Genomic DNA, 25,245 nt, shown 5'->3' with positions numbered 1-25,245 from the left:
ACCCTTTCATGCCTGGCTCCCCGTCCTTCACCTCTTTGCAAACCTATACTCCAGGTCTCTAGGACTATCCTAACACGATGGCTTAGCCAGTCACGGGAGCCTCAGTCTGCAACACTGAGAAAATGAACCCAATGTCTGCAATGTTTCCACGACCCTGCCTCTGTAGTTCTCTGCTCTCGCTGCCTCTGTATTGCTTATTCTTTGCTAAGGCATAGGGATGACCTTTGAATTCCAGGGAGGTTTTTGTGTAGAAACATCTGTGAGGCCCCAAGATCCAAGTGCTATAGAGAGATCAACAGTGGTCTTGATGGAAGCACACCCCACCACTCCAGCCTGGGCCAGTGGGTGAGGCGTGTGGGGTCAGGTGAGGGTGGCACTCACGGACACAGTCAGGTGGGGTTCCGCTCCAGGTCAGGTTGGGAAGGCAGGTCCTGGTGGTGGAGCCCTGAAGCAGGTAACCTTTCTGACAACGGAAGAGCACTGTGCTTCCAACCTGCAGCAAGGACAGAAGGGGCCCACGTCATCTTCCTGCTGGTGGCGCTTCACCGGGAAGCAGTCACTCACTCCCCAGGAGAGAACGCCAACTCAGGCTGTTGCCTCTGTTAGCACCATGAAGCTTCTCTGTCTGGCTGAGTCTCATTGGTCCTTTGGAGGCAGTTGCAAGCATGCCGTGTGGCAGATCAGTATCCTTACTGGGCATGTCACACTGTTAAGGTGTGCAGAATCGGGACACCCATTTCCCCCTTAAATGGAAGACTAAACCCCAGTCTCCTTGGGCACAAAGAGGCGGCGGGGTGGTGGTGGTGGTGGTGGTGGTGGTGGTGGTGGTGGTGGTGGTGGTGGCTGCTGTGCCAGAATGACACTGGGAATCTGTGACATTCAAGTGTGATGGAGTTGAAAGCATTTTATAAAGCGCGAAGAACTGTGCAAAATTAAATGATCACTTCTGCGTCCCTTTCTTCTGTGAAACTCTACATTCGGATGTGGCCCCTGGAGAATCTGTGCTTTGGAAAAGTCTGTCAGACAGAATCGCTGCCCTCTCTCTGCTTCTCCCTCTGGCCATATCCTCACCTCCTATCCAAGAGTCACGGGCTCTCTGGCTCCCCTGGCATCTTCTGTCCAGCTGGCCTAACGGTCAGTTTCCCATAATGCAACTCAGACTGTAGCATCCCCCAGCTCCACTGCTCATGGGTTCTGATACCTACAAGCTCAGATTCAGACTCCAGGCAGGGCTCTTCTTTTCACCTTTCCCTCCACACCCAACCTGTTCTCTTAGGCTTCCTCATTTGGTTCAGCAAACTGGGCGCCTTTACCTGCTTAGTTTGGCCAAACCAAAACTGGCAAGCTGAGTCTGATTCCACCTGACCTCCCAATCCGGTCATGGGTCCTCTCAGCTCAAGGGAAGCCCAGGGTGAGCACAGTACATCCTGAAGGCTGTACTGGCTCCACTCTCCCTCAGTGCTGCCCGCCTCTCTCAACCCAGTCATGACAGCAGGGGTCTCCTTGACTACAGGCTTCATGCTTCTTTTTTGAATCTATGTTTTCTGTCATAGATTCAGCACCCCCAGGGTCATTTTAAAACAGTGGATCAGAGTCATTGCCTCTGATGACAGAATGGAATACATCCATTGGAACCCCACCTGACTGTGTCCATGAGTGCCACCCTCACCTGACCTCACACCTCACCCACTGGCCCAGAATACAGACATTGGCCTCAGGCCCTGCAAGACGTCCATGCCTCTGTCTTTGCAGAAGTTATGACGTGATGCAGAGCCACCGCACAACCTGGGGGCTGGGACACTGAGGCCACAGGTGCCTCATCTATAAGCTCCCTCCCTGTTCTATTCCTCAGCTCTCCTCTGGTAACTGCTATCTTGAATTCTGTGTTTTTAATCTCTTTGCCTTGCAAAAGAAATCCTAGCATACATATTATACACATGTCCAAATAAGCGAATGTGTGCTGTTTTCATCTTCATAGCATCTTCATCATTCAATAGCATGTCTCTATGACCCACCCATGTCATGTAGAGCTGGGGTTCATTCATGTTGCCTGTTGTATAATAATCCACCCTGTGAGCATAACACAGTTCTTCTTGTTGCTTGGTGGCAGGCACGAGAGCATCTTTGGGAGGTTTCCATGGGTGGGACTTTTGAGCCATGGAGTATGTGTGACCTTCCCAAGCAGCACCAAGGTGTAGGCCTCTGACCTCCTCCCTCCACCTGCTGTACCTCAGCCCACCCTGCCTGGCCTGTCACCTGGGCCCCCCTCTGCTCAGCCATTCCCTGACTCGGTGCTCCTGTAGAGGGGACATTTACTCAGTCAGAAATGTGGCCCTGTCCTGAACAGGGCTGGCTTTCTTGTCTTGAAGCCCACAATTCAAATGTCACCCTTAGGAGGGCTCTTCCCTGACTCCCGTTTCTGAAGCAGCAACCCACCCCGTTTGCCTCCTTCCACAGGACACCATGTGGCACTCCATGCTCTTAGACGTGATCTAGTTTGTGTGGTTGCTGTTGCCAGGCAGGCCCGTTAGAACAGGGCCCCAGCCATTCCGTCCATGCCCAGCACCTGGGACAGCTTATATTTTCTGGGTGAGAACAGGGTAGACAGAGTAAACTACCCCAATTGACCAGGTTTTGACCTATCATTCCAGTTAGTTCAGTACCCATCTTGAGCCCCGGCCAACCGTCCTGACCTGAGCATACCCTGATCCCTGCTTCCTCTGCTCTGCTTGGTCTCCCCCAGGCTGCCTAAGGCTCACTCTGAGACAGATGTGCAGGACCTATGTGCAGATGGCAAGGCCCCCTGGAAGATGCCTCATGCCTAGCTCTTGCTGGCACCCACTGCCCAAATGAGTCTCGTTTGTGTCTGGAGTGTGGGTGTCTTGTTTATTTTGGTATTTCTGCAAACATCCTGCCCCAACTCAGGGTTCCTGGGAACTGTTTATGGATCCACCTACTGCCTGCCACCTTCCATATCAGCCTGGCTGATGGACAGCAGAACCTTCTGTTTCTGAAGGATGCTCCATGGAGCACTTCCTCCCTCCCTTTCTGAGGTCTACTCTCTCTGTGCTGCTCCCAGGGCCGCTGGTGCTGATGGTGGCGCAGAGGGACAGGAGACGGGAAGGCTGGTTTGAGCTCATTACCTGGTAGCCCTGGGAGCTGTTCTGTATCCCGAACTGCGGCATGCCGGGATCTGCACACGTGGTCAGTGTGGGATCTGGATGACCAAAACAAAGAAGCATACCACATGGTCACTGGCGCTTTCACGGCCCACCTCGTTCTGCTCTGGAGGCCAAAGGAAGAGACCACAGCTGCCTCCGGACCCCACCTTCTGAGATCTCCTCTCGTCCCAGAGGCCTGAGCTGCCATTGCATTCCCCAGCACGTTAGCTCTCGCTGTCCCTCACTCTGCTCCAGGGAGTTCAGAGGAGGAACTCCTTCTCCACAAGTGAGGCCAGGAAGATGGGGAAGTGGTCCCATCACTCAACCTCCCATCACAGCTGCCCGCCCGCCAGCCAGGCCACTGCCTCCGGCCCCTCTTACCTATGCAGCTGGGCTGTGTGCCGCTCCACGTCCCATCCGACTGGCAAAACCTCCGCGGGGAGCCCACCAGTACCAGGGGGGGATGGCAAGAGTAGGACACAGATGACCGGTACGAGAAACCACGGTCTTCTCTCCTCCCTCGGGGTGGGACCCCTGGATCTCCGCAGAACACGGCTGCAAAGACGAGACACAAAGGTGGGCCCAAGATGCTTTCTAGAACCTTCCCTTCCTCCTGGCTAGCTTTTTTCACTTGAGCCCTGGGAACTGGGGCATGCCTGGGTGTTTGGGGACTCTGCCTTTGCGTGGTCACAAGCTTCCTTTCATCCCTATACTAAGGGAGCTTATTAACCTCCTTCAATTAATGGAGTAATGTTACAGGAAGTTTGGACACTGAGGTGGGTGGGGCTTGTAGCTCAGTGGTAGAGTTGTGTGCCTAGCCTGGGTGAGGCTGAAGGACTGAGCCCCACAAAACTAACAAGCCATCTAGAACATTCTCCTCATTTTCACATATGTGTCCTCTGGTTTCCATCAGTTGTACATGCTGTGCACAGTGCAAAGTCAATGCTCACATGGTTTCAATCATTAAATAATTTTCTCCTATAAGTCTATCTCCACTTCTATAGGATGCCATGATATTATTTCCCAGCTCTTCTCTTCTTAGCAAGAGTGAAGCTGTGTTCCACTGAAGGCTGAATCCCACAGTGGGTGTGGTGGCCCTGGGTCCAGGTGATGTGGGAGTTTGGAGCTGTCCTTTAGATGGCTGAATGATGGTTGACTCTAACTGGCCGCTTCCTGCTGCACTTACACACACACACACACACACACACACACACACACACACACACACACACACACAGAGCCAAGTTTGTGGAAAAGGATCAATGATTTCTCTGCTTTTTAAGGACCTGCACTCCCATCCAATGAATGGCTTATCCCCTCCTCACTTTTCTTAGGAACAAGAAGCAAATAAAGCTAGACATAAATAGCTGCCTGTTATTCTTCAAGGCTGCCCTGTTGAGTGTTTTAAAGTTACATTGATAATATACGATCATCAAGGATAATTGTGAACAACCAAGAAAACTAGAAGGGATGGGGGAGGGGAATGGGGCTGGAGAGATGGCTCAGAGGTTAAGAGCACTAACTGATCTTCAAGAGGGCCTGAGTTCAATTCCCAGCAACCCACAGGGTGGCTCACAACCATCTGTAATGAGATCTGGTGCCGTCTTCTGGCTTGCAGGGATATGTGCAGACAGAACACTGTATATATAATAAATAAATAAATCTTAAAAAAAAAAAGGGATGGGGAGAAAAAGGAAAAGAAAATATCCTCGTAACTGTTGGTGGGGAATGTAAGTTGGACAGTCTTTCTGGAAGGCATTTTAGCAAAACATGTCAGGAAGTACAAAGTGCCTACCCTTTGGCCCAGCACACTCACTTCTAGAACTTTTCTACGAGAATGAGGAAATGCTATTTTTAGGGATTTTTATTACTTGGTTACTTATAACATGATTGACTTGGAAATAACCCTAATTCCCCACCAATAGGAGAAGGTTAAACAGGTTGAGGAATATACAAGGAACACTTTAAAGCTATCATCAGTGGGGGCTGGAGAGACAGTTTAATGAGTGAGAGCACATGTTGCTCTACAGAGGACCTGAGTTTTATTCCCAGTAACCAGGTCAGGTAGTTTACAACCATTGGCAACTCTGGCTCACACACTTCAAAACCAATCTTTAGAAATGTTTTAAAAGCCATTAAAAGTGATGGTGCACAGATCAGTATGTATTGACAGACATGGGTGTTTGGAAAGCTCTTGGTGACCTGTCAACAAATACAGGTCATGAAATAATGTGTCAGGATCCAATACCATTTATAAGAACTGGAACACATATCATTATAACTATGGCTATGTTTGGAAAGTTTTTTTCCAAACATGTTTTTTTTTAATAGAGTACAATTGTGTGTGTGTGTGTGTGTGTGTGTGTGTGTGTGCGCGCGCGCGCGCGCGCACGTGTGCACATGTGCTTGTGGAAGCCAGAGGACAACCTCAGCTGTCATTCTTCACGTGTGGTTCGCCTTGTTTTTTGAGGCAGGGTCTCTCACGGGCCTGGACCTTGCCGAGCATGCTAAGCTGGGTGATCAGCAGGTTCAGGGGGTCTGTCTGTCTCTGCCTCCCTAGTACTGGGATTACAAGTGCTTGCTACCATATTCAGCTTTTTGTTAAAAATATGGGTTCTGGGGAATCAAACTCAGGTTCCCATGCTTGCAAGGCAAGTACTTTACTGAGTGAGTTATCTCCCCAGCTACTGTGCAGTTTTTGTTTTTGTTTTTAATTTTTATTTTTACAATGACCATAATTCATTGTTGTTTGGTGTGTACTGGGGATGGAACCCAGAATATCATACTCACTATGCAGCACTTTGCTACTGACCTACACCCCCACTCTTCATATGATTATTTATTATTTAAAGGCAATGCAGACCTTTGTTTCAGGAGGAAAAGCAAAGTTGGGTCTAGACCACCCTGAGGCTGTGCCCTGGCACACATCTCCCTAGTGCCTGGAGAATGTCATAGGTAGAACCATAAACAACATCCCTGTTTTTTTTTTTTCCTGAGCTGTTGATGCTAAGCATGGTGGTGGCAGTTCCCCAAGTGGAGCAGAATTTCACAGGTACCTAACAGTGACCTGGGCATGTAGATTATTTCTGAGGGATAACAGTAAGGGGACAACTGGTAAACCCTACTGTTGTGTGTATCAGGAAGCTGGATCAATTTCTCCAGAGCCCGCTCATGGGCTGCATCTAGAATCCTGCAGCCCACTTCTTTCGGAACCCAGGAAACCTGAGTCCTGGAATGGACTGGAGCTCATCAGAACGCAGCTGGGCTAGGTGGATAATGGATAATGTCGAGCTTTCTCTCGACAGAAAGCTGCAGTCCCCAGACGTCTTTTCCATGAAGAGAGACACGTCTCTGGCATGAGACGGCCTCACATCTTTGGGTACTTGTTCCACTTGGTGAACAACCCTTCAGGACAGAGGACATCGCTGTTACCTCTGACTTCATTTCTTTCCACTTGACTTTAGACAGTGTCTAAGTTCAGGCCTCCATTAAAATATTCTCAATTTCTTCCTTTAAATTTTCCTCTTGCTTTAATGGTGTCTTGAGAAAGATCTCTGCTTTCGGGAGGGGGCTACTGACTCTGTGCTTTCTGTGGCAGAGCTCTGTGTACACATGTGTAGGGGAACGTGTGCTCTCATGGAGGTCACACCCCTTGGGAATCACTCACGGAAGCACTGAGGCAGCTCTCCGGTCCAGGATCCATTTCCCTCGCAGGTGAGCACCGCAGGCAGGGAGAGCTGGTACCCCTCCAGGCAGGCATAACTCACACTAGAGCCCCACATGAAGTCAGACCCCACCACTTTCCCGTTGGGGATGAGCTGAGGAGGTTTGCACATGATAGCTGTGGGGGAGAGCAGAGGAGGCTGAGTTCTGGCGCCGTCCTGGGGGAAACCAGCCCGACTGCTGTCACCAGTGCCACCGGCTATCCTGAATCAGCTGCAGTCTGGGCCAGAACTCGAAGGGATCTGTGGCAGCTCTGATCTTTTACTTTACACCGATCCATCTCTCATATAACACTTCTTTTCTCCCATCACACCATCTTATATATAGCATTTCTGTTTTCCCATCATATAGCCCTCCAGGATGCTTAAGGCTCAGACCTTTCCTCAGTATCTTCCAGCTTCCTGACAATCACTGTGCAGGACCTGTCTTCACCTTGCCCACTTCTGCTATGATGCCACCCCTCCCTTCTGGATGCTCAAGGCTAATCTCCACTTGTGTGTCTTCTTTACACACCCCCCCCACCCCCCCGTCTACACCCTCAGCCTCCAGGTGTACCTTTGCAAACTGGCTTGGTACCATTCCATGTCCGGTCCTTGGTGCAGCTCAGCACAGATACTCTGTGTGATTCCATCATGTGGCCAGGGACACACTGGTATGTCACAGTTTTGTTGTACCTGAAGTCATTGCCCAGCCGGATGCCATTGGCCGGAATCCCGGGGTCACCACAGTTTATGACTAGAGTAAGAGAGACACAGCACTGTTCACTCGTGGCCCAGGCCTTGGGTCTCTTCAGCATCTTGATCCATCTCCATCACTCCTGCACCCACCTAAGAAGGAACTGTCAGACCAGCCAAGGCCTGGGCACCACTGGGCACAGCCAAATTTCCCTTTATCAGTCGACCCACAGGCTCACTCTCCACGCCTATACCATGCATGCCATCCAAATGCACTGTGGCCATTCTTCTTATTCAAACCCACTCCTCTGAGTGGAAGGACCACAGGACTTTTTTTCCTAAAGTAGGTGAGGTTCTGGGCAAGGAGGGTTTCTAGACAGAAGAACCTAAGATGTGTTTATTAATGGATCAAAAAGACAGTTTGCCCAGGGATGCAACACATCCCACAATGGTCTTCCTGGGAGACTTTTTCAGGCTGAAACGGCCCAGAAGCAGGGTCTTAGGACCTATGCAATAATGAGGTCTCTGTTTTGGTACTGAGACAGGGTATGCCTGGTGATCTGTGTATTTAATATGGAATTTCGGATGGAGTCTGAACTCATAGAGCTGACTTTGAAAGAAAGAAAATCAGGGCCACTCAGTCCATCTCTTCCCTCCATCTGGGTCCCACAGTACTTGGCCTACTAAGGAAAAGGGTCTGGGGTACCTTGAGAGGGCCAAGGAAGGGGAGCTATGCAGATACCATGCTCAGGAGCTGGGCTGGGGTAGAGATGGGTCTGAGGACGGGAAAGATGGGAAGATGGTGGGTGGTGGCAGCTTCCAAGTGGAGAGAGTGTGACAGCCCTGAGCCTTTGTCCTGAGAGGAAAGGGAAAGCCCAAGGGACGGGCTAGAGCCTGAATAATGCTGATATACTGTATCAACCTCTCTGAACCTTAGCTGTCAAATACATATATATAACATTTATTAATATATACTATGGATTATGTTAACACATATAACAATTGCATACATAACATATAATACTTAATATATTAATTATTATTGTTAAATATTAAATGTATTATGCCTTTTTTTTTTTTTGAGACAGGGTTTCTCTGTGTGGTTTTGGAGCCTGTCCTGGATCTCGCTCTGTAGACCAGTTGAACTCACTGAGATCCACCTGCCTCTGCTTCCCGAGTTCTGGGATTAAAGGCGTGCGCCGCCGCTGCCGCCGCCGCCGCCGCCACCCCCACCCGGGCTATTATTTTTTCTTATTAAAACCCACTCCTCAGAGAGTAGGTACCTACTGCTCCCTCATCCTCCAGCACCATGTACATGGGAAATGAAGCACTTAGCTCCATGGCTGCTGCACAGAACATGCTCAACACACAGAGGCTATTGGACCGTAAGCTTACGTTCTGGCTTACGTTCCCACTCCAGTCATTTCCCCCAGACGCCCACGGGCAGCTTTACTCAGCAGGAAGGTCCGGGTGCTCTGAGCTTCCATTTGCCGCAGAGCCCAGGGGCCCTGGCTCTCACCTGTGCACTCGGGGTCGCTGCCTGTCCAGGTGCCATTGACGGAGCAGTGTCGGCTGAGCAGGCCCGTGGCATAGTAGCCTTCGCGGCACTCGTAGACGACGGAACTGGAGAACACTAGACCGTCACTGAACACCACTCGGGCATTGCTTGGCGTTCCGGGGTTCCCACAAGAGATCACTGGGAAAGCAAAAGAAAGCATTACTCCCCAGAACCCAAACCGCCTGAGTCAAAGACCCACACAGGACCCTGAAGATGGGGACACATCTCACGCTGCTTTTATATCTGATTGTGTCACTTACGGAAAAGGACAGGCCTGTATAGGATTTTTACTTCTAAAATTATTTTATTTGTGTGTGTGTATGCATTCCTGTGTGCAAGTGTGCCTGTGCATGTGTGAACATGTGTGTGGAGGCGTGAGGTAGACATCAGGGTGTCTTTTTTGATCACTTTCCACCTTATTTTTTTGAGATAGGGTCTCTGAATCTGAGTTCATCAGTTTGGCTAGGCTGGCTGGCCGATGGGCTCCAGGGATCCGCCTGTCTCTGCCGCCTCCTTCCATAGCAGTGAGGCTATAAGCACAAGCCATGCCCGGAACTCAGGTCTTCGTGCTTACACAGCAGACACTTCACTGACACCCACCTCCAGCCCCCATCCCACGCTCCTGCCGCCTGTGATCATATTTACATAAGGTTCCTTCTAGACAGTTCTCCAGGATGCTGGTGAATGGGGCTCTTGATCTGGTTGATTTTTTATTTTTCAATTTTATTTATTTATTATTGAAAATAAAGTTATTTTCATACAATAGATTCTGATCTCTGTTTCCCATCCCTCATCTTCTCCCAGATCTTTCCTGACTCCCCACTACCCCAATTTCATGGCATCTCTCTCTCTCTGGTTGATCTGTTTCTTGGGTCTTTGGTTTCCATGGAAAGGAAAGTTTAAAGCAGGAGAGAAAGCCAGAAGCGAGAACTCGGCAACTGAATCACCACAGCCCTCGCCCTCAGCAGCTTGGCTGGCTTAGCTTGTGATACAGTTCATGAAGAAAGGTTGGCACAATGCTAGATTTTTTTCCCTCTCATTTTTAATTAGGCATAAGAATTACAAGTTTTGTTTCCTAGCATTCTTCAAATGTGAGTTTATTTAGGAACACTTGAACTCCTGGTTTAAGTATATTTAGCACATTAGCATTCACTACTGTTGTTGTTCCTATTGGCAGTCAAGTTGCTCAACCGTTGGGTAAGGGGAGCATCTTCAATATGGCCCCTGGGTTTCTTTTAAATGATCCCAAAGGGTTCCTTGCTGGAGAGATGGAATATTCCAGGCTTGTTTTGTATATTCCCTGACCCAGCTCTGCAACCATTTCTCCCGAGAACCCGGACCCCTTTACTGGAGATCAGGTCTAGAGATCACAATGCAGAGCACTATGGGTCCACATCGCGGTCAGTCATTGAGTCTAGATGTTTGGGCTGCACAGATAACGTTTTAAGTTGGAAATATGTCAAGAGAGTATAGTGACATGTCCAGTCCAACTTTGGGGTTAGGAGGTTGCCTTAAAATAAAACAGTCTTTAAAATAAAAAGTTTAAAATGAAAGGTCTTTAAGAATCGTGTGGTGAGTGTGGTACAGGTGCACACACGTATGCCCACAGAAGCATGTGTCCCTTGCATACCTGCAGAGGCCAGAGGGCAATGTTGGGTATCCCACTCTATCATTCTCTACCTTATACCTTTGAGACAGGGTCTCCCACTGAACCTGGACCTAGGGTGGCTGCTGGAAGTCACATGGCTCCCTCCAGGTGGTGGCCAGCAAGACATAGCATCCTCCTTTCTCTGCCCCCGGAAGCACTGGGGTTGTATGTGTATAGCCATACCTGGCAATGTTTTAAAATGTGGGCGCTGGGGATTTGAACTCAGCTCCTTACATTTGTGTCACAAGCACTCCCAGATGGGAAGCCACCTCCCTGGCCCCCACTTCTTTATTATTAGGTGCTGAAAATCTTGGCTCTTGATGACAATGAACGATTACTATTTGTTTTGTCTATTTTACATTTCATATATAAGAGTTTCTGCACAATAATATCAACCTTGTTTTTGTTGGGAGCCAGGCAAACCAAGGCTTTCCCTGAGGACTCCACGTGTATGGAGAATGAACATTTGTCTAAAACCAGGAATCTGCCAGGCAAGGCCAGTAATGACCTGGGCCAGGGCCTTGGGGGAGCTGTGGCTTCATCCTGAGAACCCAACTCTCCCCCTCTAAGGGGACACAGTTATCAGTCCCGAGGCCATGACCACTCCAGCACACTCGAAAGCTCTCACCTTCTCTTTGGGCAGCATTGCTTGATTAGCTTTCTGTTGACACCATCCCATTGTGGATCGCTTTTGCTTACTTTGTCCCATTCCCCCACCCCACACAACTGTACATAAGATGCTGCACTTCTTAATAAACTTGCTTGGCATAAGACAGCTTGTATAAGACCCCCTGACCCCAACTTTCATATCTTCTTTATTTTCTGACCCCCTGGTCATTCCTCTCAGGGATCTGTCACTGAGGAATGACCTGCTGGTCCAAGTCAGTTTCTAATACTCCGATGGCTGAAAAGAGTTTGAGAATTCTTTGTAGCTTTCTTTGTCTGTAGGATGTAAACAAATCCCACTTGGCCAGACAGTTGAAATAATTTTCTGAATTATGAATTCATCAACTTGATATGCAGTTAGGGTCACTTTTGCCCACCAGGACAGAGCATTTAGTTCCAATAGCTGATTTGATTTTGTGATGATGAACAACATCTGTGCAGCCCCAGAGTAAAGTCTACAAGTCATTTTTGTATCATCAGCACAGCAGACAGGCCCTGCCTTCCATTCATCCAACTGATTTTTGTCCTGTCAAGGAGCCTGGAACACAGTGAACAAGTTATGTTACCCAGGCTCAAGGATCTGAAGTCTGTTCTTTTTGGGTGGTGGTGATGGTGGTGGAGGTGGTGGTGGTGGTGGTGGTGGTGGTGGTGGTGGTGGTGGTGGTGAATGTGTGTAGTGCATACATGGGAATGTGCAGGTGTCTGCACCCTTGCACATACATGCAGAGGCTGGAGGAGGATGTCAGATGGCTTCCTCTCTCACTTCCACTTAACTGCTTTGAACAGGGTCTCATTGAACTGGAAGCCTGATGTTTTGGCGTGGTTACTGGCCATCAAGCTCCCAGGATCCACATGTCTCGATCCTCTATGCTGTGGTTACAGGCACTCAAAGCCATGCATGGCTTTTTGCATGGATGCTGGAGATTTGAACTCATGGTCTCATGTTTGCAGAGCAATGGATCTTATTCAAGTAGCTACACCCCGCCCCCGCCAGGCCTCAAGCCTGTTCTTAAGAAATCCACACACTAAACATGTGAAGTAAAATAACAGCCTAAGTGTCACAGTTGAAGAAAGCCCGAGGAGGGAGCAGGTGTCAGGGTCAGAAATTAGAATTTGGAAGAGCCTAGAAGGGTGACAAGAGTCATGCATGTTCCCCCTCCCCCAATATGCTTCCAGTCCAACTCTTTCTTGTTCAAAGTCTGACGTGACTGACTCCACCCTAGGATCTGAGTGCCATCAAAAGAGGTACAAGCCATTGGGGTGTTTAAGAAAACACTGAATTCTCTCTCACACTTTCCCGGTACCTCAAGCCTCTCTTGATAAGACTAAAGAGTTCTACAGAATCCAAATAACACACCACAAAAGGCAGACCTGGACTGTTCACCTAGCTCTTCAGGAACATTCCACCTCAGCTTCCAGCTCCTGTTCTGTCTGCTGCCTCTTCTCTCCAGCTCATGCCCCAAACCCCACCCTACCCCCTGACCAGTTCTCTGGTGACTTTTGGTCTGATCCTATGATCTGTGGATTCTACCACCATTTCACTGTTTCTTACTCTATCTACAAACCCACCCCTTCCTTGGTCATCTTAGATGCCCGGATTAACCATAATCACTGCCAAGCCCCTTCTGCTCCGCACACTCCGCCCTGCCTCCTCACTATCTGACTCCAAAACATTCTATGCTTGCATCATGTGGCAAGACCATGGTTGGACCATCTGGTGCTGATTCCACACTGAATGACTGACTCTTCGCTCCACATGAATTCTCAGTGCTGCTTGGCAGTGGCATGGCCCTGTCCCAATCCCACCTTCCTACATAGCTAATTCACACCCTCTCCTCTATTTTCCTGTTCAGCCTCATTCAAAGATGTGAAAACCCTCTGAACCAAGACAGTTCAGAGCTTTGCTTTATAGGGAGAGAGAGAAGAGAGAGAGAGAGAGAGAGAGAGAGAGAGAGAGAGAGAGAGAGAGAGAGAGAGAGAGAGAGAGAGTCAGACAGACACATGGACAGTTGCAAAAAGATGGATTTAGGAGAGATATTTCAAAATAGAATTCTCTCCAGAAATTTAGGAGTGGCTTTCCTTTATTGGTGCTGCCTTGGAAGACATCCTTGAGGCCCATTTTACAACCTTATTAATTATTTTCTTTTGGTCCTCTGAGTGTCCCGCATCTCCTGCATTGGCCTGCAAGCTCTGATTGACTAAGATGCATATCTTAGTTTGTCCAGGCCTCTATAATATAACACTGAGCTTTTAAATACTGGATATTCATTCACTTTCTGTTTGGAGGCTGAGAGGCCCAAGACAAAGAGGCCTGTAGATTCCACATCTGGCAAGAATCTGCCTTCTGGTTCATGGCTGGTGGCATCTCACTGTGTCCTCACATAGCAGGAAGAGCAGGGCACTCTCTGGGTCCCTGTCATCAGAGCTTGACTTGAGGCTTACCCCTCATGACCTGCCCTCCCCAGAGGACCCACTGTCTAGGTGATCAGAGTTCACCTATATGAATTTTGGGAGGATGCAGGCAGACCACACAGTGGGTCTGTTCTGGTCACCATTGTCTCTCCTACACAGACCATAACATTTAGCACATGATTACTAAATTAAACTACAGGAAAAATTAATAATTTATGGAGTCATTTAACCATTTAGCTTTTCCTTTTTATGTGAGGGGTGAGCATATTTATCTTCGGATCACTGATAAAAATGGACGTGAGCTGTCTGTTGGTGTCCACTGTCCACAAGGGGGGGCATTTGGGGTGTGTCTGGGAGCGGGAGTGCTGGGGCAGGGCAGAGGGGAGAAGCAGAAGGGTCACATACATTACCTCCACACTCAGGCTGTGACCCGCTCCAGGAGCCGTTGGCTTGGCACGTTCGCTCTGAAGATCCTCGGAGCACGTGGCCAGCTTCACAACTGAAGCGCATCAGACTGCCCGGGGTAAAGCTGTCCCCTAGACGGATGCCATGGGCTGGGATCCCTGGGTCACCACAAACTCCTGTGCTGGTTCCTGTGAAAGGAGAACCCAGTAAACACTGAGGGATTTTTATTGTTTATTTTGTCATGGATACAAATGGAGCTGAGGTCTGGGGGAGAGAAAGAGATGTGTTGTTAAGGAGGAAGTAACAAACTGCACCAATTACAGTGTGAGTGTTTAGGAGGTGAGGTGAGGGAGGGCAGACAACTGGAGAAGGAGCCTGAGGGAACCAGGTTCCATGTTATGGAGACACATTCCAGAGCCTCACAGAGGAGGAAGATGTCAGAATAAATGTTCTGCCTCACTGCTCAGTAGTCAGAGCACACAGATCCAAGGGGAGCCGCACAGGCAGGGAAGCTCGGATGGTCCAGGCTGCCACGTCTCCTGCTTCTCCCTCATGCCTCATCTCCTCCCACACCTGCTGACCAGTGGTGCCCTCTCTATCCTCAGCATCATTCTTGGTCTTAGCTTAGATGCCCACCATTCTTTTACCTGGGTGACTTCAAAAGCCTCCCAAACAGTCCCTTCCTCTTATTCTCTCCCAGCTGAAGAAGTGCTAACCCTCATCACTGACCTTGAACAACCATCTCACCCTGGTTCTTTTCCTGTAAGAACATCTCTGGGGGATTTTCAGCACTGACAGAATAAAGCCTCAAATGCTTTAGCACGGTTTCACCCTCCAACAGCTCAGCCTGAATTTGATTCTGGCCTTTTTGTCTTCTAATACTTTAAAATGTTTCTGTCTGTCATGTGTGTATGCATGCGTGCATATGCATATGTGTGTGTGTTTGTGTGTGTGTGTGTGTGCACAGGCAATCAACCATGGCATGAGAACTGGCTAATTTTGTATCAATTTGGCACAGGGTAGAGTCATCTGAGAGGAGGGAACCCCAACTGAGAAAATGCCTCCATAAGACTGGGCTGTAGGCAAGCCTAGAGAGCATTTTCTTAATTAGTGATTGAGCTGAGAAGGTCCAGCTCATTGTGGGTGGTGCCATCCCTGGGCTTGTGGTCTTGGGTTCCATAAGAGAGCAAGCCAGTAAGCAGCACCCCTCCACGGTCTCTGTGTCAGCTCTTGCCTCCAGGTTCCTGCCCTGTTTGAGTTCCTGTCCTGGCTTCCTTCAGTGATGGACTGCTGTGGAAGTGACAACAGGTATGTGGAATAGAGAGGACATTTTGAAGGCACCAGTTCTCTCCTTCCTCCACGAGTTCCAGGGATCAAACTCAGTTTTGTCAGCCTTGGTGGTAAGCGTCTTTACCCACGGAGCCGCCTTCTGTTAGTTTTAAAGTTTCATTTTATTTTTAATTGATAAGTAGTGATTAATAAATGATATAACAAGAATTGGGTACGTATCTTTTTTTTTTTTTCTGAGACAGGGTTTCTCTGTGTAGCTTTGCGCCTTTCCTGGAACTCACTTGGTAGCCCAGGCTGGCCTCGAACTCACAGAGATCCACCTGGCTCTGCCTCCCAAGTGCTGGGATTAAAGGCGTGTGCCACCACTGCCCGGCAGGTATCATGTTTTGATGTGTATGCCGTCTGTGTTCTTGCCGTGAGGAAATGCTGACCATTTGGGGTGGTTAACCCTGGTCTCTTAGTGAAGATTCTCCAGCCACTGATCCTGCACACAGGTGAGCTATGGCTGGAATGCCTTACACCCTGTCTTTCCATTTTTGCCCTGCCCGCTCTGGTATGCTACGCTTTCCCATTTGTCTGGCTTTTGACATTCTACAGACCCTCTCAAGAGGGTGCCGAAGGACCTGAGGACTGAAGGAGGGCAGACAACAGGAGGCAGAGCCATAGGCCCCAGTGCCTGAGGGAACCAGGCTCCGTGGACAGGCACACTGCGGAGTTCTGTGGGGGAGATAGATGTCCGAATAAGTGGTTTGTCAGGAGATAAAGACTCCAGCTTCGGGGGCATCCTGTACGCTCATGAACCCACATGTGCAAGCATTGACGGTAACATTGAAATCACACTGGGTTTGCTGGAGTCAAAAACATGTTCGTCATAATCCTCATCATTTACCCTTGATGGCTCTTTCACCCTCAGCCTTAGAATTATTTTCTAAGTCTAGTCTCAGACAGTGAGAACATGAAGGAGCCCTGTATTTCTCATTCTGCCTGCCTTTAGGAAATAGCGAGCTTATTTCATTTGACTAGGTTTTGTTGCCCTTTTGGAGTTTTCCAGGGTGAAGCACAGGGTACAGCTGGTGCCAGCGTTCTGGAAGGGGCCCCTGACGGCGAAAGGCTCCGTTTCCACATGGGTTAGCCCACCTCAGCCTCAGCCAGCACTACTGTAAGCAGGCATGGGAGCTGAGTTCTGCACTTCCAGGCTTGTTCTAACAGGATGTCCCCGTGGCAGTCTCTGTGCTCTGTGGGAATCTGGGGTAGAATACTGCACTGCGGGGACAGATGATACACAGAGGCTGACGCTGTCCTAAAAAGACACATCAGCAAAGATGGTGAGACCTGAGATGGGTCTTGAACTGTCTGCATGCCCTTTGCAGTCAGGGGCTGAGGAGTCAAGGGCTGAGGAGGCTTGCTAGTTCCTATCTTGTCACTGATTGCATCGGATGAGGCTCAAAAGTTGGAATTCTTGAATGTGTTATTTCTTTTTCTTTTTGTTCTTTTTTGTTTGTTTGCTTTGTTTTGTTGAAACAGAGTTTCTTTGGGTAGTCCTGGTTGTCCTGGAACTCACTCTGTAGACCAGGCTGGCCTTGAACTCACAGAGATCTGCCTGCCTCTCCTCCCTAGTGCTGGGATCAAAGGCGTGCGCCACCACCTCCCAGCAAATGTGTTATTTCTTAAAGACATGCAGGAGGCTTCTTCAAAAGACATGTGTATGCTTCAGCTTTCTGGACAAGAACGGATCTAATATTGTCTAGCTTCTGCTGGCACAATGCTAGAGAAGGAAGTGATTCTCTGGGCTAGAAGAAACTTTTGCTTTCACACTGTGCCCAAGAGGATGACTGTGCTGATGGGCAGGAAGTTCTTGAAGCTTCTTTTTGTTTCTTTCTCCTCTACTTGGTGCTTGGTGCTTCCATTTTCATGGAGAACTAAGATCAAACAGACATTAAGAACACTCTTTCCCAGAGAAGAGCCTAGAAGGAAGCACTAGGTGTAAATATCATGGAGGAGATGGACAAACGCATGGCTACCCCTCTTGCCTCTTTTGAACACCCCTTCTTCCTGGAACTTGCTCTGGACACCTAGGGCCTCTGTGTAAGTGACTCTGCCCTTCCTATTCTACATTCCAGTCACATCCAATGGAAGTCCCACAGGAAGCAGTCAGGGCCTCTGATAGCAGGTCTTCCTCCACTCAGGCTAAAGGCATCTTGTGGTCCATAAGGAGTCTTATCCACTTCATTTGTCAAGTGGTCCATGAGATTAACAAGGCTGCATGGCGAAAATCCTGGTGGTCATAGTGATGCGTCTGGGGTTGTCCCAGGAAACCGGCAACCCTTTGGCACAGTGGTTTGAGGATCTTTTCCTTTTTGGAGAGACTCAATAAATATTCTATCAGAGTTCAATATTCTATCAGAGTTTAGGAACACTGGCAAGCAAGCTCTTCTGGAAACCTTGGACTACAAAGGCCGTGTATCTAATGGGGCTCTTTGTGACCAGGAGGCTGGGATCTTTACCCCTAGGAAGGAACTGGAAGGGGGAAGGGCTGAGGATTGATAATGGGAAGGCAGCCTCCCTGGGAATCTCAGGCTACAGAGCATCTGCCCCCTGGAGGCGTTCCTTGGTAGTGCCAGGTAGGTTTACCCAAAAGAAGACTCAGCTCTGGCTGAGTTTTTTAGCTCTGTGGTTTCTGTTACTGGTGGCACAATTCACTTTCAGATGTTGTTCTGTTGCAAGACAATACGCATGAATTTCTGGTTTAGAAAATGTGGACACGGGATCTTTTGTTACTTCAGTGACATGCCAGGGTTCTCCTGGAGACTAGTGATTTAGAATTTAGTAGAAGAACATGCCTGGGGACTGGTGTGAAGATGATCCTAGGAGGCAGTCAGGACATGGAACAAGTTGAATTAGGTGCTGATGAGAGAGAATGAGGCAGGCTGGGGCCCAGAGAGTCTGAAACAGGGGGGAGAAGATCACAGGGGTGGTCCTGGACTGTCATCCCCAGGATCACATGGACTCAGATTTCTAGATAGGACTGAGGCTCCAGATGGACTTCATCAATCGGTGCCCTTGGCTGTGGACTGTTTGGACTCAGTCAGAACTGACGAAGGCCTTCTAGAGATGCCATCCTGTGAAAGATGAGCTACAGGCTCCTAAGATGCAATGCCCTCCTGCTCGTGGATTATGCTCCCACCAGCCAGTGCCCCGGCAGCACCCCTGCACACCATACTCCGTACCTGAGCAGTGGGGGAGGGAGCCTGTCCAGTGCCCGTCCAGTCCACACATGCGGGTGGCATTTCCCACCAGAGTCCGCTTGCCCGTGCAGCTGTAGCGTACCACAGCTCCCACTATGTAGCTGTCTCCAGACATCTGGGCATGAGGTGGAGAGCCAGGATGGCCACAGGACACCACTGTGGGGAAAGAGCAAACATCTCAGTGGCTCTGTTGGGGACGGGCCACCGCCACTCCATCCATGCTCGCTGTGGGAATCGAGGAAGGGAAGGAAACCTTGATATCTGTGGGAGTGGACTTCCTTCTGGCTCATGCATCAGGCATCAGCAGACAAAGCTTGCCCACTTCATCACTCCGTTTCTAAGTTGGGAGCAAAGAGTAATACCTATGCAGCACATAGTAGGTATGCAGTAACGGTGGTTCCTTGTTGTGTTCCTCCTGCTCGTCTCTCCCTGTTTCCTCCCTGCCATGGAGTGGACCCAAGACATGCCCAAGCAGAAAGATGGCACACACAGAACAGACAAGGCACAGAAGGAGCCATCCTTCCAGGCTGTTTGCATTGGCTCCTCTCTCTGAATCTTCAAGTTGCCTCATCAACTGTTCCCAACATGCCCCCCCTCACTCTGCAATTTCCTTTGCCTGAAACATCAAAGCATAACCATGAAGGCCAGTGATAAAATTAAGATCCCAGAATTGAGATGCATAGGTTAGGACACCAGCACTGGGCTTAGCTTCCCCTTTTACAGGGCAACACCTTTCTTAGTCAATGTGCACCTTGTTTATTGAGTGTCTGTTATGTGATAGGCTCCAGTCTGGGGGATGAAATTCATGCACTCTTGGATCTTGTGGTGGGGAAGAGAGGCTAAAAATGGGGTAAATGAATAGCGGTGTTATGAGAAGAGACAAAGCTGAGAAAGGATAAGGGTGCTTTGGGGCAAGCCGAGGGGGGCTACTTTTAAATAGGGTGGTCAAGAATGGTCTCTCTGGGATGCCAGACATTGCTGTGCCAACTGGAGCAAGAACATCAAGGTAGAAACATGATGTGTGCAGGGCCAAGGCCAGAATGAATTTGGTGTGTATCTTAGCTACTTTTCCTGTTTCTATGATCAAATATCCAGCAAGAAGCAACTTGAAGGAGTAGGGTTTACTTCCATCATGGTGGGGAAAGGGTGGAGGCAGTCATCCACACTGTATCTGAAGTCAGGGAGTAGAGAGTGGACAGGAAGTAGGACTGGACTATAAATCACCAGCTTCCTGTGGGGAGGTTCTACCTCTTGAAGCTTTCACAGCATTTCCTAACAGCACCACTAGCTAGAGACTTGGCGTTCATGCCCATGAGCCTCCACAGGACTTTTCACACTCAAACCACTGCAGTGTGGAGATGAGCCAGGGAAGAGTGGATGAGGGCATGGGGTGGCACTAGAAGCCAGTCATGGTGTAACATTCTGATTGTATTCTAAGCATGGTAGGAAGCACCAGAGGGACATGACTTGGTCTATGCTGTATCAGAATCACACCGGTTGCTCTATGGAAGACTGATGGGGTGAGGCTGCTATGAAGCTGTTTTGGGGGATAAGATCATGGCATTGATTGAATATTGGTGGTGAGGCAGGGGTTATGGAATAATCTTTTCGTACAGTGTGAAGATGTGTTGCTCTCACTGGTTTAATAAAAAGCTAAATGGCTAATAGCTAAGCAGGAAGAGGTCAGGTAGGACTTACAGACAGGGAGAGAGCTCTGGGATGCAGAAGGGTGGAGTCACCAGGAGACTTGGGGAAGAGCAAGATGAACATGCTGTTCTGAGGAAAGGTACCAAGGCATGTGGTAGAATGCAGATAATAAAATGGATTAATTTAAGTTGTGAGAGCTAGTTAGTAACAAGTCTGAGCTATCAGATGAGCATTTATAATTAATAATAAGTCTCTGAGTGCTGTGTGGTTATTTGGAAGCTGGTTGGAGGGACAGAAAATTCCACCAACACATGGCGTCCACCATCCAGCATGTATACCCACATAAGGCCTGAAATAGCTTTTAAAAAAATTGGAACATGGAGTCAAATGCAGCTTCCTGATGACTGAGGTCTCTCAGATAGACTTGGCTACAGAGACAGTTTTCCTTAGTTATAATAAAAAGTAAATTAGGTATAAAACTTTAGATTCACAAAGATAAGACAGATGATAGAGTATTTTCTCTAAATTTGCCAAGTACAAATGGACTGGATATTGTAACTGTAATTCTTAAGTGATAACTGTTTTTGTTGTATACAGCTTTACTATGTTAAAGTTAAAAGCTCCCTTTTTAATTAGACAAAAAGGGGGAAATGTTGTGGAATAATCTTTTTGTACACTGTGAAAATGTGTTGCTTTCATTGGTTTAATAAAGAGCTAAATGGCCTATAGCTAGGCAGGAAGAGGTTAGGTGGGACTTGCAGATAGGGAGAGAGCTCTGGGATAAAGAAAGGTGGAGTCCCCAGGAGACACAGGGAGATGCAAGATGAGCATGCCATGCTGAGGAAAGGTACTAAGCCATGTGGTAGAGTATAGATTGAAATAAGTTGTAAGAGCTAGTTAGTAACAAGCCTAAGCTATCAGCCAAACATTTATAATTAATAATAAGTTTCTGTGTTCTGTGTGATTATTTGGGAGTTGGCTGGTGGGACTGTGAAGATCCAACAGGCAGGAAGATCTTCACAGTCACCACATATATCCAGAGAGGGCACAAGGCAGGACAGTGATGCTGATAAGGAAAGGTCAGAATAACCCTTATTATGATTGGAAGCCACCAAAGTCTCCAAAGCTTGGCTGGCACATCATATGCAGGCAGTTGTCTATTTAAAAGTCCAAATAACTTATCATTCATACATGGGCCTGGACGGCCATGTCAGGGTCCTCAGGCACAGGAAATATTGGCAGTGAGCTGTAAAACTGGTCTCCTACAAGCAAGAGGCTTTGAATAAAGGCACCCAGATTAGAGGATTCACAACAAGAGTATGCCTCACAAAGACAGATGCACTGGTGATGGCCACAACGCAGTAGCCATCAATGCTTCAGGAGTGCATCTTTGCCTCTGTGTTAGGAAGATGGGGCGGGAGCAACCGACAAGATTCCACTTCAGCAGCGAGAGTGCAGAGACCCAAGGGCACTGCTCATTTCATAAGACCGAGAGGCCAGCAGCCAGTGTCAGGGCTTGAGTCCCTCCCCTGGCTTTGTTTTTCTCCATACTGTCCCTGTAACTTTTCCTAATAGCAACAAATGCCGCTATCACTTATGCAGTAGCCTCGTGTGCCGGAGAGTAAACTAGTCCAATGCGGATTTACCCATGCAGCCTTTGAACAATCCTGTGAGATGGTTATCCCCATCATTTTCTTTTTTTTTTTCTTTTCTTTTTTCATAGTAGCAAGGAAGGAAACTTTCCTCCAAGGTGAAATAGTAACACATCAGAAAGAAAGACGTTGTCAAGAGTGACAGTGGACTCCATGAGTGAGTATACTCATACTCAAGGGTTCCACAGAATGTTTGGGACTTCCTCTCAGGAGGACCAAAAGAAAGAGGCCAGCTGCTAAGCGACATAGCGTGTGTGCTTCCCTGTTTCCTTGGGCAGGCTTGGATTATGTAAGCCTTTTCTAACAGTGCATGCTCCATCCCATGGTGCATTTGATTTTTATTATATTCATGCCCAAGTATCCCCATCATTTTCAAAGCTGAAGAAGCCATGACTCTGGGAGGGTAGTGGATTTCTCCAAAACTGTGTGGCTTGTTCAGTGGCAACGCCCGGAGTCAGCATCCAAGCTGACTGGGATACTGGCATCCAGACAGACTGGCAATATTGCTTCAGTCCTCCTGAGGAAAGGGGTTCGTGTCTTGTGTGATGGTTAAAATTAGTTAGCAACATGGCAAGATCTAGAATTAGCTGTAAGACAGCCTCTGGGCATGTCTGTAAAGGAGTTTCTGGACTGGTTTATATAAAACGGAAAAACCCATTCTAAATGCGGTGGCGCCATTCCATGGGCTGGGGGCCTGGACTAAACAGAAAAGGAGAAAATGAGTTGAGCACCAGCATGCATTGCTCTTTGCTTCTTCTGTGGATGCACCAAGACCAGCTGCCCCAGACTCTTGCCGCCATGACTTCCCTGCCACGGTGAACTGTACCCTCAGACCATGACCCAAAACGAGCCCCCCCCCTTCCTAGGTTGCATTTGTCAAATATTTTGTCACAGCAGCAAGAAAGATGACTAGTACACGCTATCTTTCTGGAAAAGCCAGAGAGGGGTAAAATGAAGACATGGTGTCTCACTATGCAGCCAGCTCTGCAGGGAGGGGTCCTCAAAGGTTGCAAGGGTTCACAGCAGCACCAGAGGGGATGGGGGACAGCCCTGTCCCGGAATAACGTGTGAATCAGCATGGCACCTTGGCAACAGGGTCCCCAAAAGGGTCTTGATGTTCATGGTGGCATAACACGAATGTGCACAGACTTGAACATATGTGGGGTATGCTCTGTGATATGTCCGTCCACTAGTTACTCAAAGCAAATGATCTACTTACGGAGACACTGTGGACGGGGCCGGTCCCAGGTGCCATCTCCCTGGCAGCTGAGCGCAGGTGTGCCCAGTAGGTAGAAGCCGTGGCTGCACTGGTAGGACACAGTGGTCCCGAAGCTGAACCTGTGGGGGCCGCTGGCATGGATCTGCCGGACGCTGTTGTCTTGGTGCCCAGGATCCGTACAGTTGATGACTGTGATCGAAAGTGACAGGGAGACACTGAGGTCTGGATGTGAGGACATTCTCAACCTTTGATGACAGCTTGAGAATCGTCACAGCCTGGTGATAAAGTGGATCCTGCGCAGGAGGCTGGTCTGGTCTTGAGGCCCGGGCCCTTGTGCTTTGCCTTGGTCACCTGGTCACGGGTTCATGCTCCACGTCCAGGTGGCCTTCACCTCCCTTGAGGAGCCTGCTCCCCTCCTAAACCACTCAGTCTCTTTTCCTCAGCACTCCCAGTGCTGATTACCCTGGGCTGACTTATTTCCACCCATGCATACCTCAAGGGCATGGCTGTCTTGCCTCTGTGTGCCTGAACCCTGGCATAATGTGGCTCCTTCTCAAAGCTCATCTGTTGTAAAACAGACACATCTAACCTGGTTTGAACAGCACTTGATCTCCTTTTAGTCACATTTTATGAGTATTTCAAAAGGCATTAGTATCCTGGAGGACTCAACTGGCTTTAAAATGAGCAAGGGTTTCCAAAGAAGCTGTACACAAAATCAGAGTGTTTAGAATAATGACAATATTTGTCACAACCCATACCATGTGCTTTGGCTTTCAAACCCTTCCATACGCACCTTATTCCCCGAGTCTCATACTCATAGAATAAGATGGGCAGAAAAAGCATGGGTATGTTTTCCTCCTGTGAATGAGATACCTACTTTACTATATAAGGTTTTGTTTCCCTATATGTGTGCACATGCCCGCATGTTTACATACAGGTTAGAGGACAAGCTCAGGTGTGGTTTCTTAGATGATGTCCACTTTTTAAAAACTATCCATGTGTGGATGCATGTGCATATGTATGTGCCCATGTGTGCTTGTATGTGCATGTGGATGCAGGACAACCCTGCATGACATCTTCAGGAACATGGCCCACTTCCTCTGAAACAGGGCCTCCCACTGGCTGGAGCTCAGCAATTAGGCTAGACTGGCTGAATTGAGCCCTTGGGGCATGCTTGTGGTTTCTGAACTCTAGCTGAGGTCCTCATGCCCCTCAGGCAGATGCTTCCATGGCTGGGCTGCCTCCCCAGCCCTAAGTATTTGTTTGGCTTTTGATGAGTCTCTGAGGTTGCACTGCTGGACTGTTGTAAGAAGCCCTTCAAGGCCTGTCTAGAGTTATCCGGAACAGTTTACTCGGGACCAGAAGAGGAAGAGCCTCTGCCCAGGTTACTTCTCAGTCTCTGAGTTCCTCTCTGTCTCTCTCACCTTCCACCCCTGCTTCTGAAGCCTGATTCTTAGACCCTTTTGCATTTGTTTTTCATTCCAGTTCTGCTGTTTAAATGTTTCCTCATCAATAGGGCTCCAGCGAATGTGGTCACAAAGGAGCCACAGCAGCAATCCAGCAACCGTGAGGAAGGACCAGGATGTTCCTCAGAGATGACACAACTTCTAAATTCCTTATTTATGTGAGAGAAGACCCTCTGTGCACACATCACATGGGCACGTACACACACACACACACACACACACACACACACACACACACACACACACACACACACTGGCATTCCATGATGACGATAAATTATTTGTTCTATGAACTAAATAAAGCTTGCAAGATGAAACTGTTGATTTCCTCTTGTGACCCATGATGAAATGGTACACAGCTGTATCCAGGGGCTGACTGTCTCCATTTGGGGACCCTTCTCTGCCTCGAGGACTCCTTGCACTCGGGAAGTAACACTGGGACCGAATTCCATGGCTTGTCCCCCTGGGCTGCCGACGCT

General features: G+C 48.6%; 1 protein-coding gene across 8 annotated transcripts in view; it reads right to left on the bottom strand.

The window, feature by feature from the left end:
- The window catches only part of Csmd2 (CUB and Sushi multiple domains 2), a 576,074-nt gene that overhangs the window by 14,584 nt on the left and 536,245 nt on the right, over positions 1–25,245 (bottom strand). For all 8 annotated transcript variants that reach the window (XM_042271897.2, XM_042271900.2, XM_042271904.2 and 5 more), the window contains 9 exons: positions 23,301–23,489; positions 18,765–18,938; positions 14,253–14,435; positions 9,078–9,254; positions 7,440–7,619; positions 6,829–7,002; positions 3,543–3,716; positions 3,144–3,217; positions 382–493 (listed from right to left, as the gene is read on the bottom strand). In XM_042271897.2, coding sequence (XP_042127831.1) covers positions 382–493; positions 3,144–3,217; positions 3,543–3,716; positions 6,829–7,002; positions 7,440–7,619; positions 9,078–9,254; positions 14,253–14,435; positions 18,765–18,938; positions 23,301–23,489 — 1,437 coding nt within the window. The remainder of the gene's footprint in view (positions 1–381; positions 494–3,143; positions 3,218–3,542; positions 3,717–6,828; positions 7,003–7,439; positions 7,620–9,077; positions 9,255–14,252; positions 14,436–18,764; positions 18,939–23,300; positions 23,490–25,245) is intronic.

Source organism: Peromyscus maniculatus, chromosome 2, assembly GCF_049852395.1.
Source record: "Peromyscus maniculatus bairdii isolate BWxNUB_F1_BW_parent chromosome 2, HU_Pman_BW_mat_3.1, whole genome shotgun sequence".
Taxonomy (NCBI): Eukaryota; Metazoa; Chordata; class Mammalia; order Rodentia; family Cricetidae; genus Peromyscus; species Peromyscus maniculatus.
Note: the sequence above shows the minus strand (reverse complement) of the source record. Positions and strands in the feature narration are given on the sequence as shown.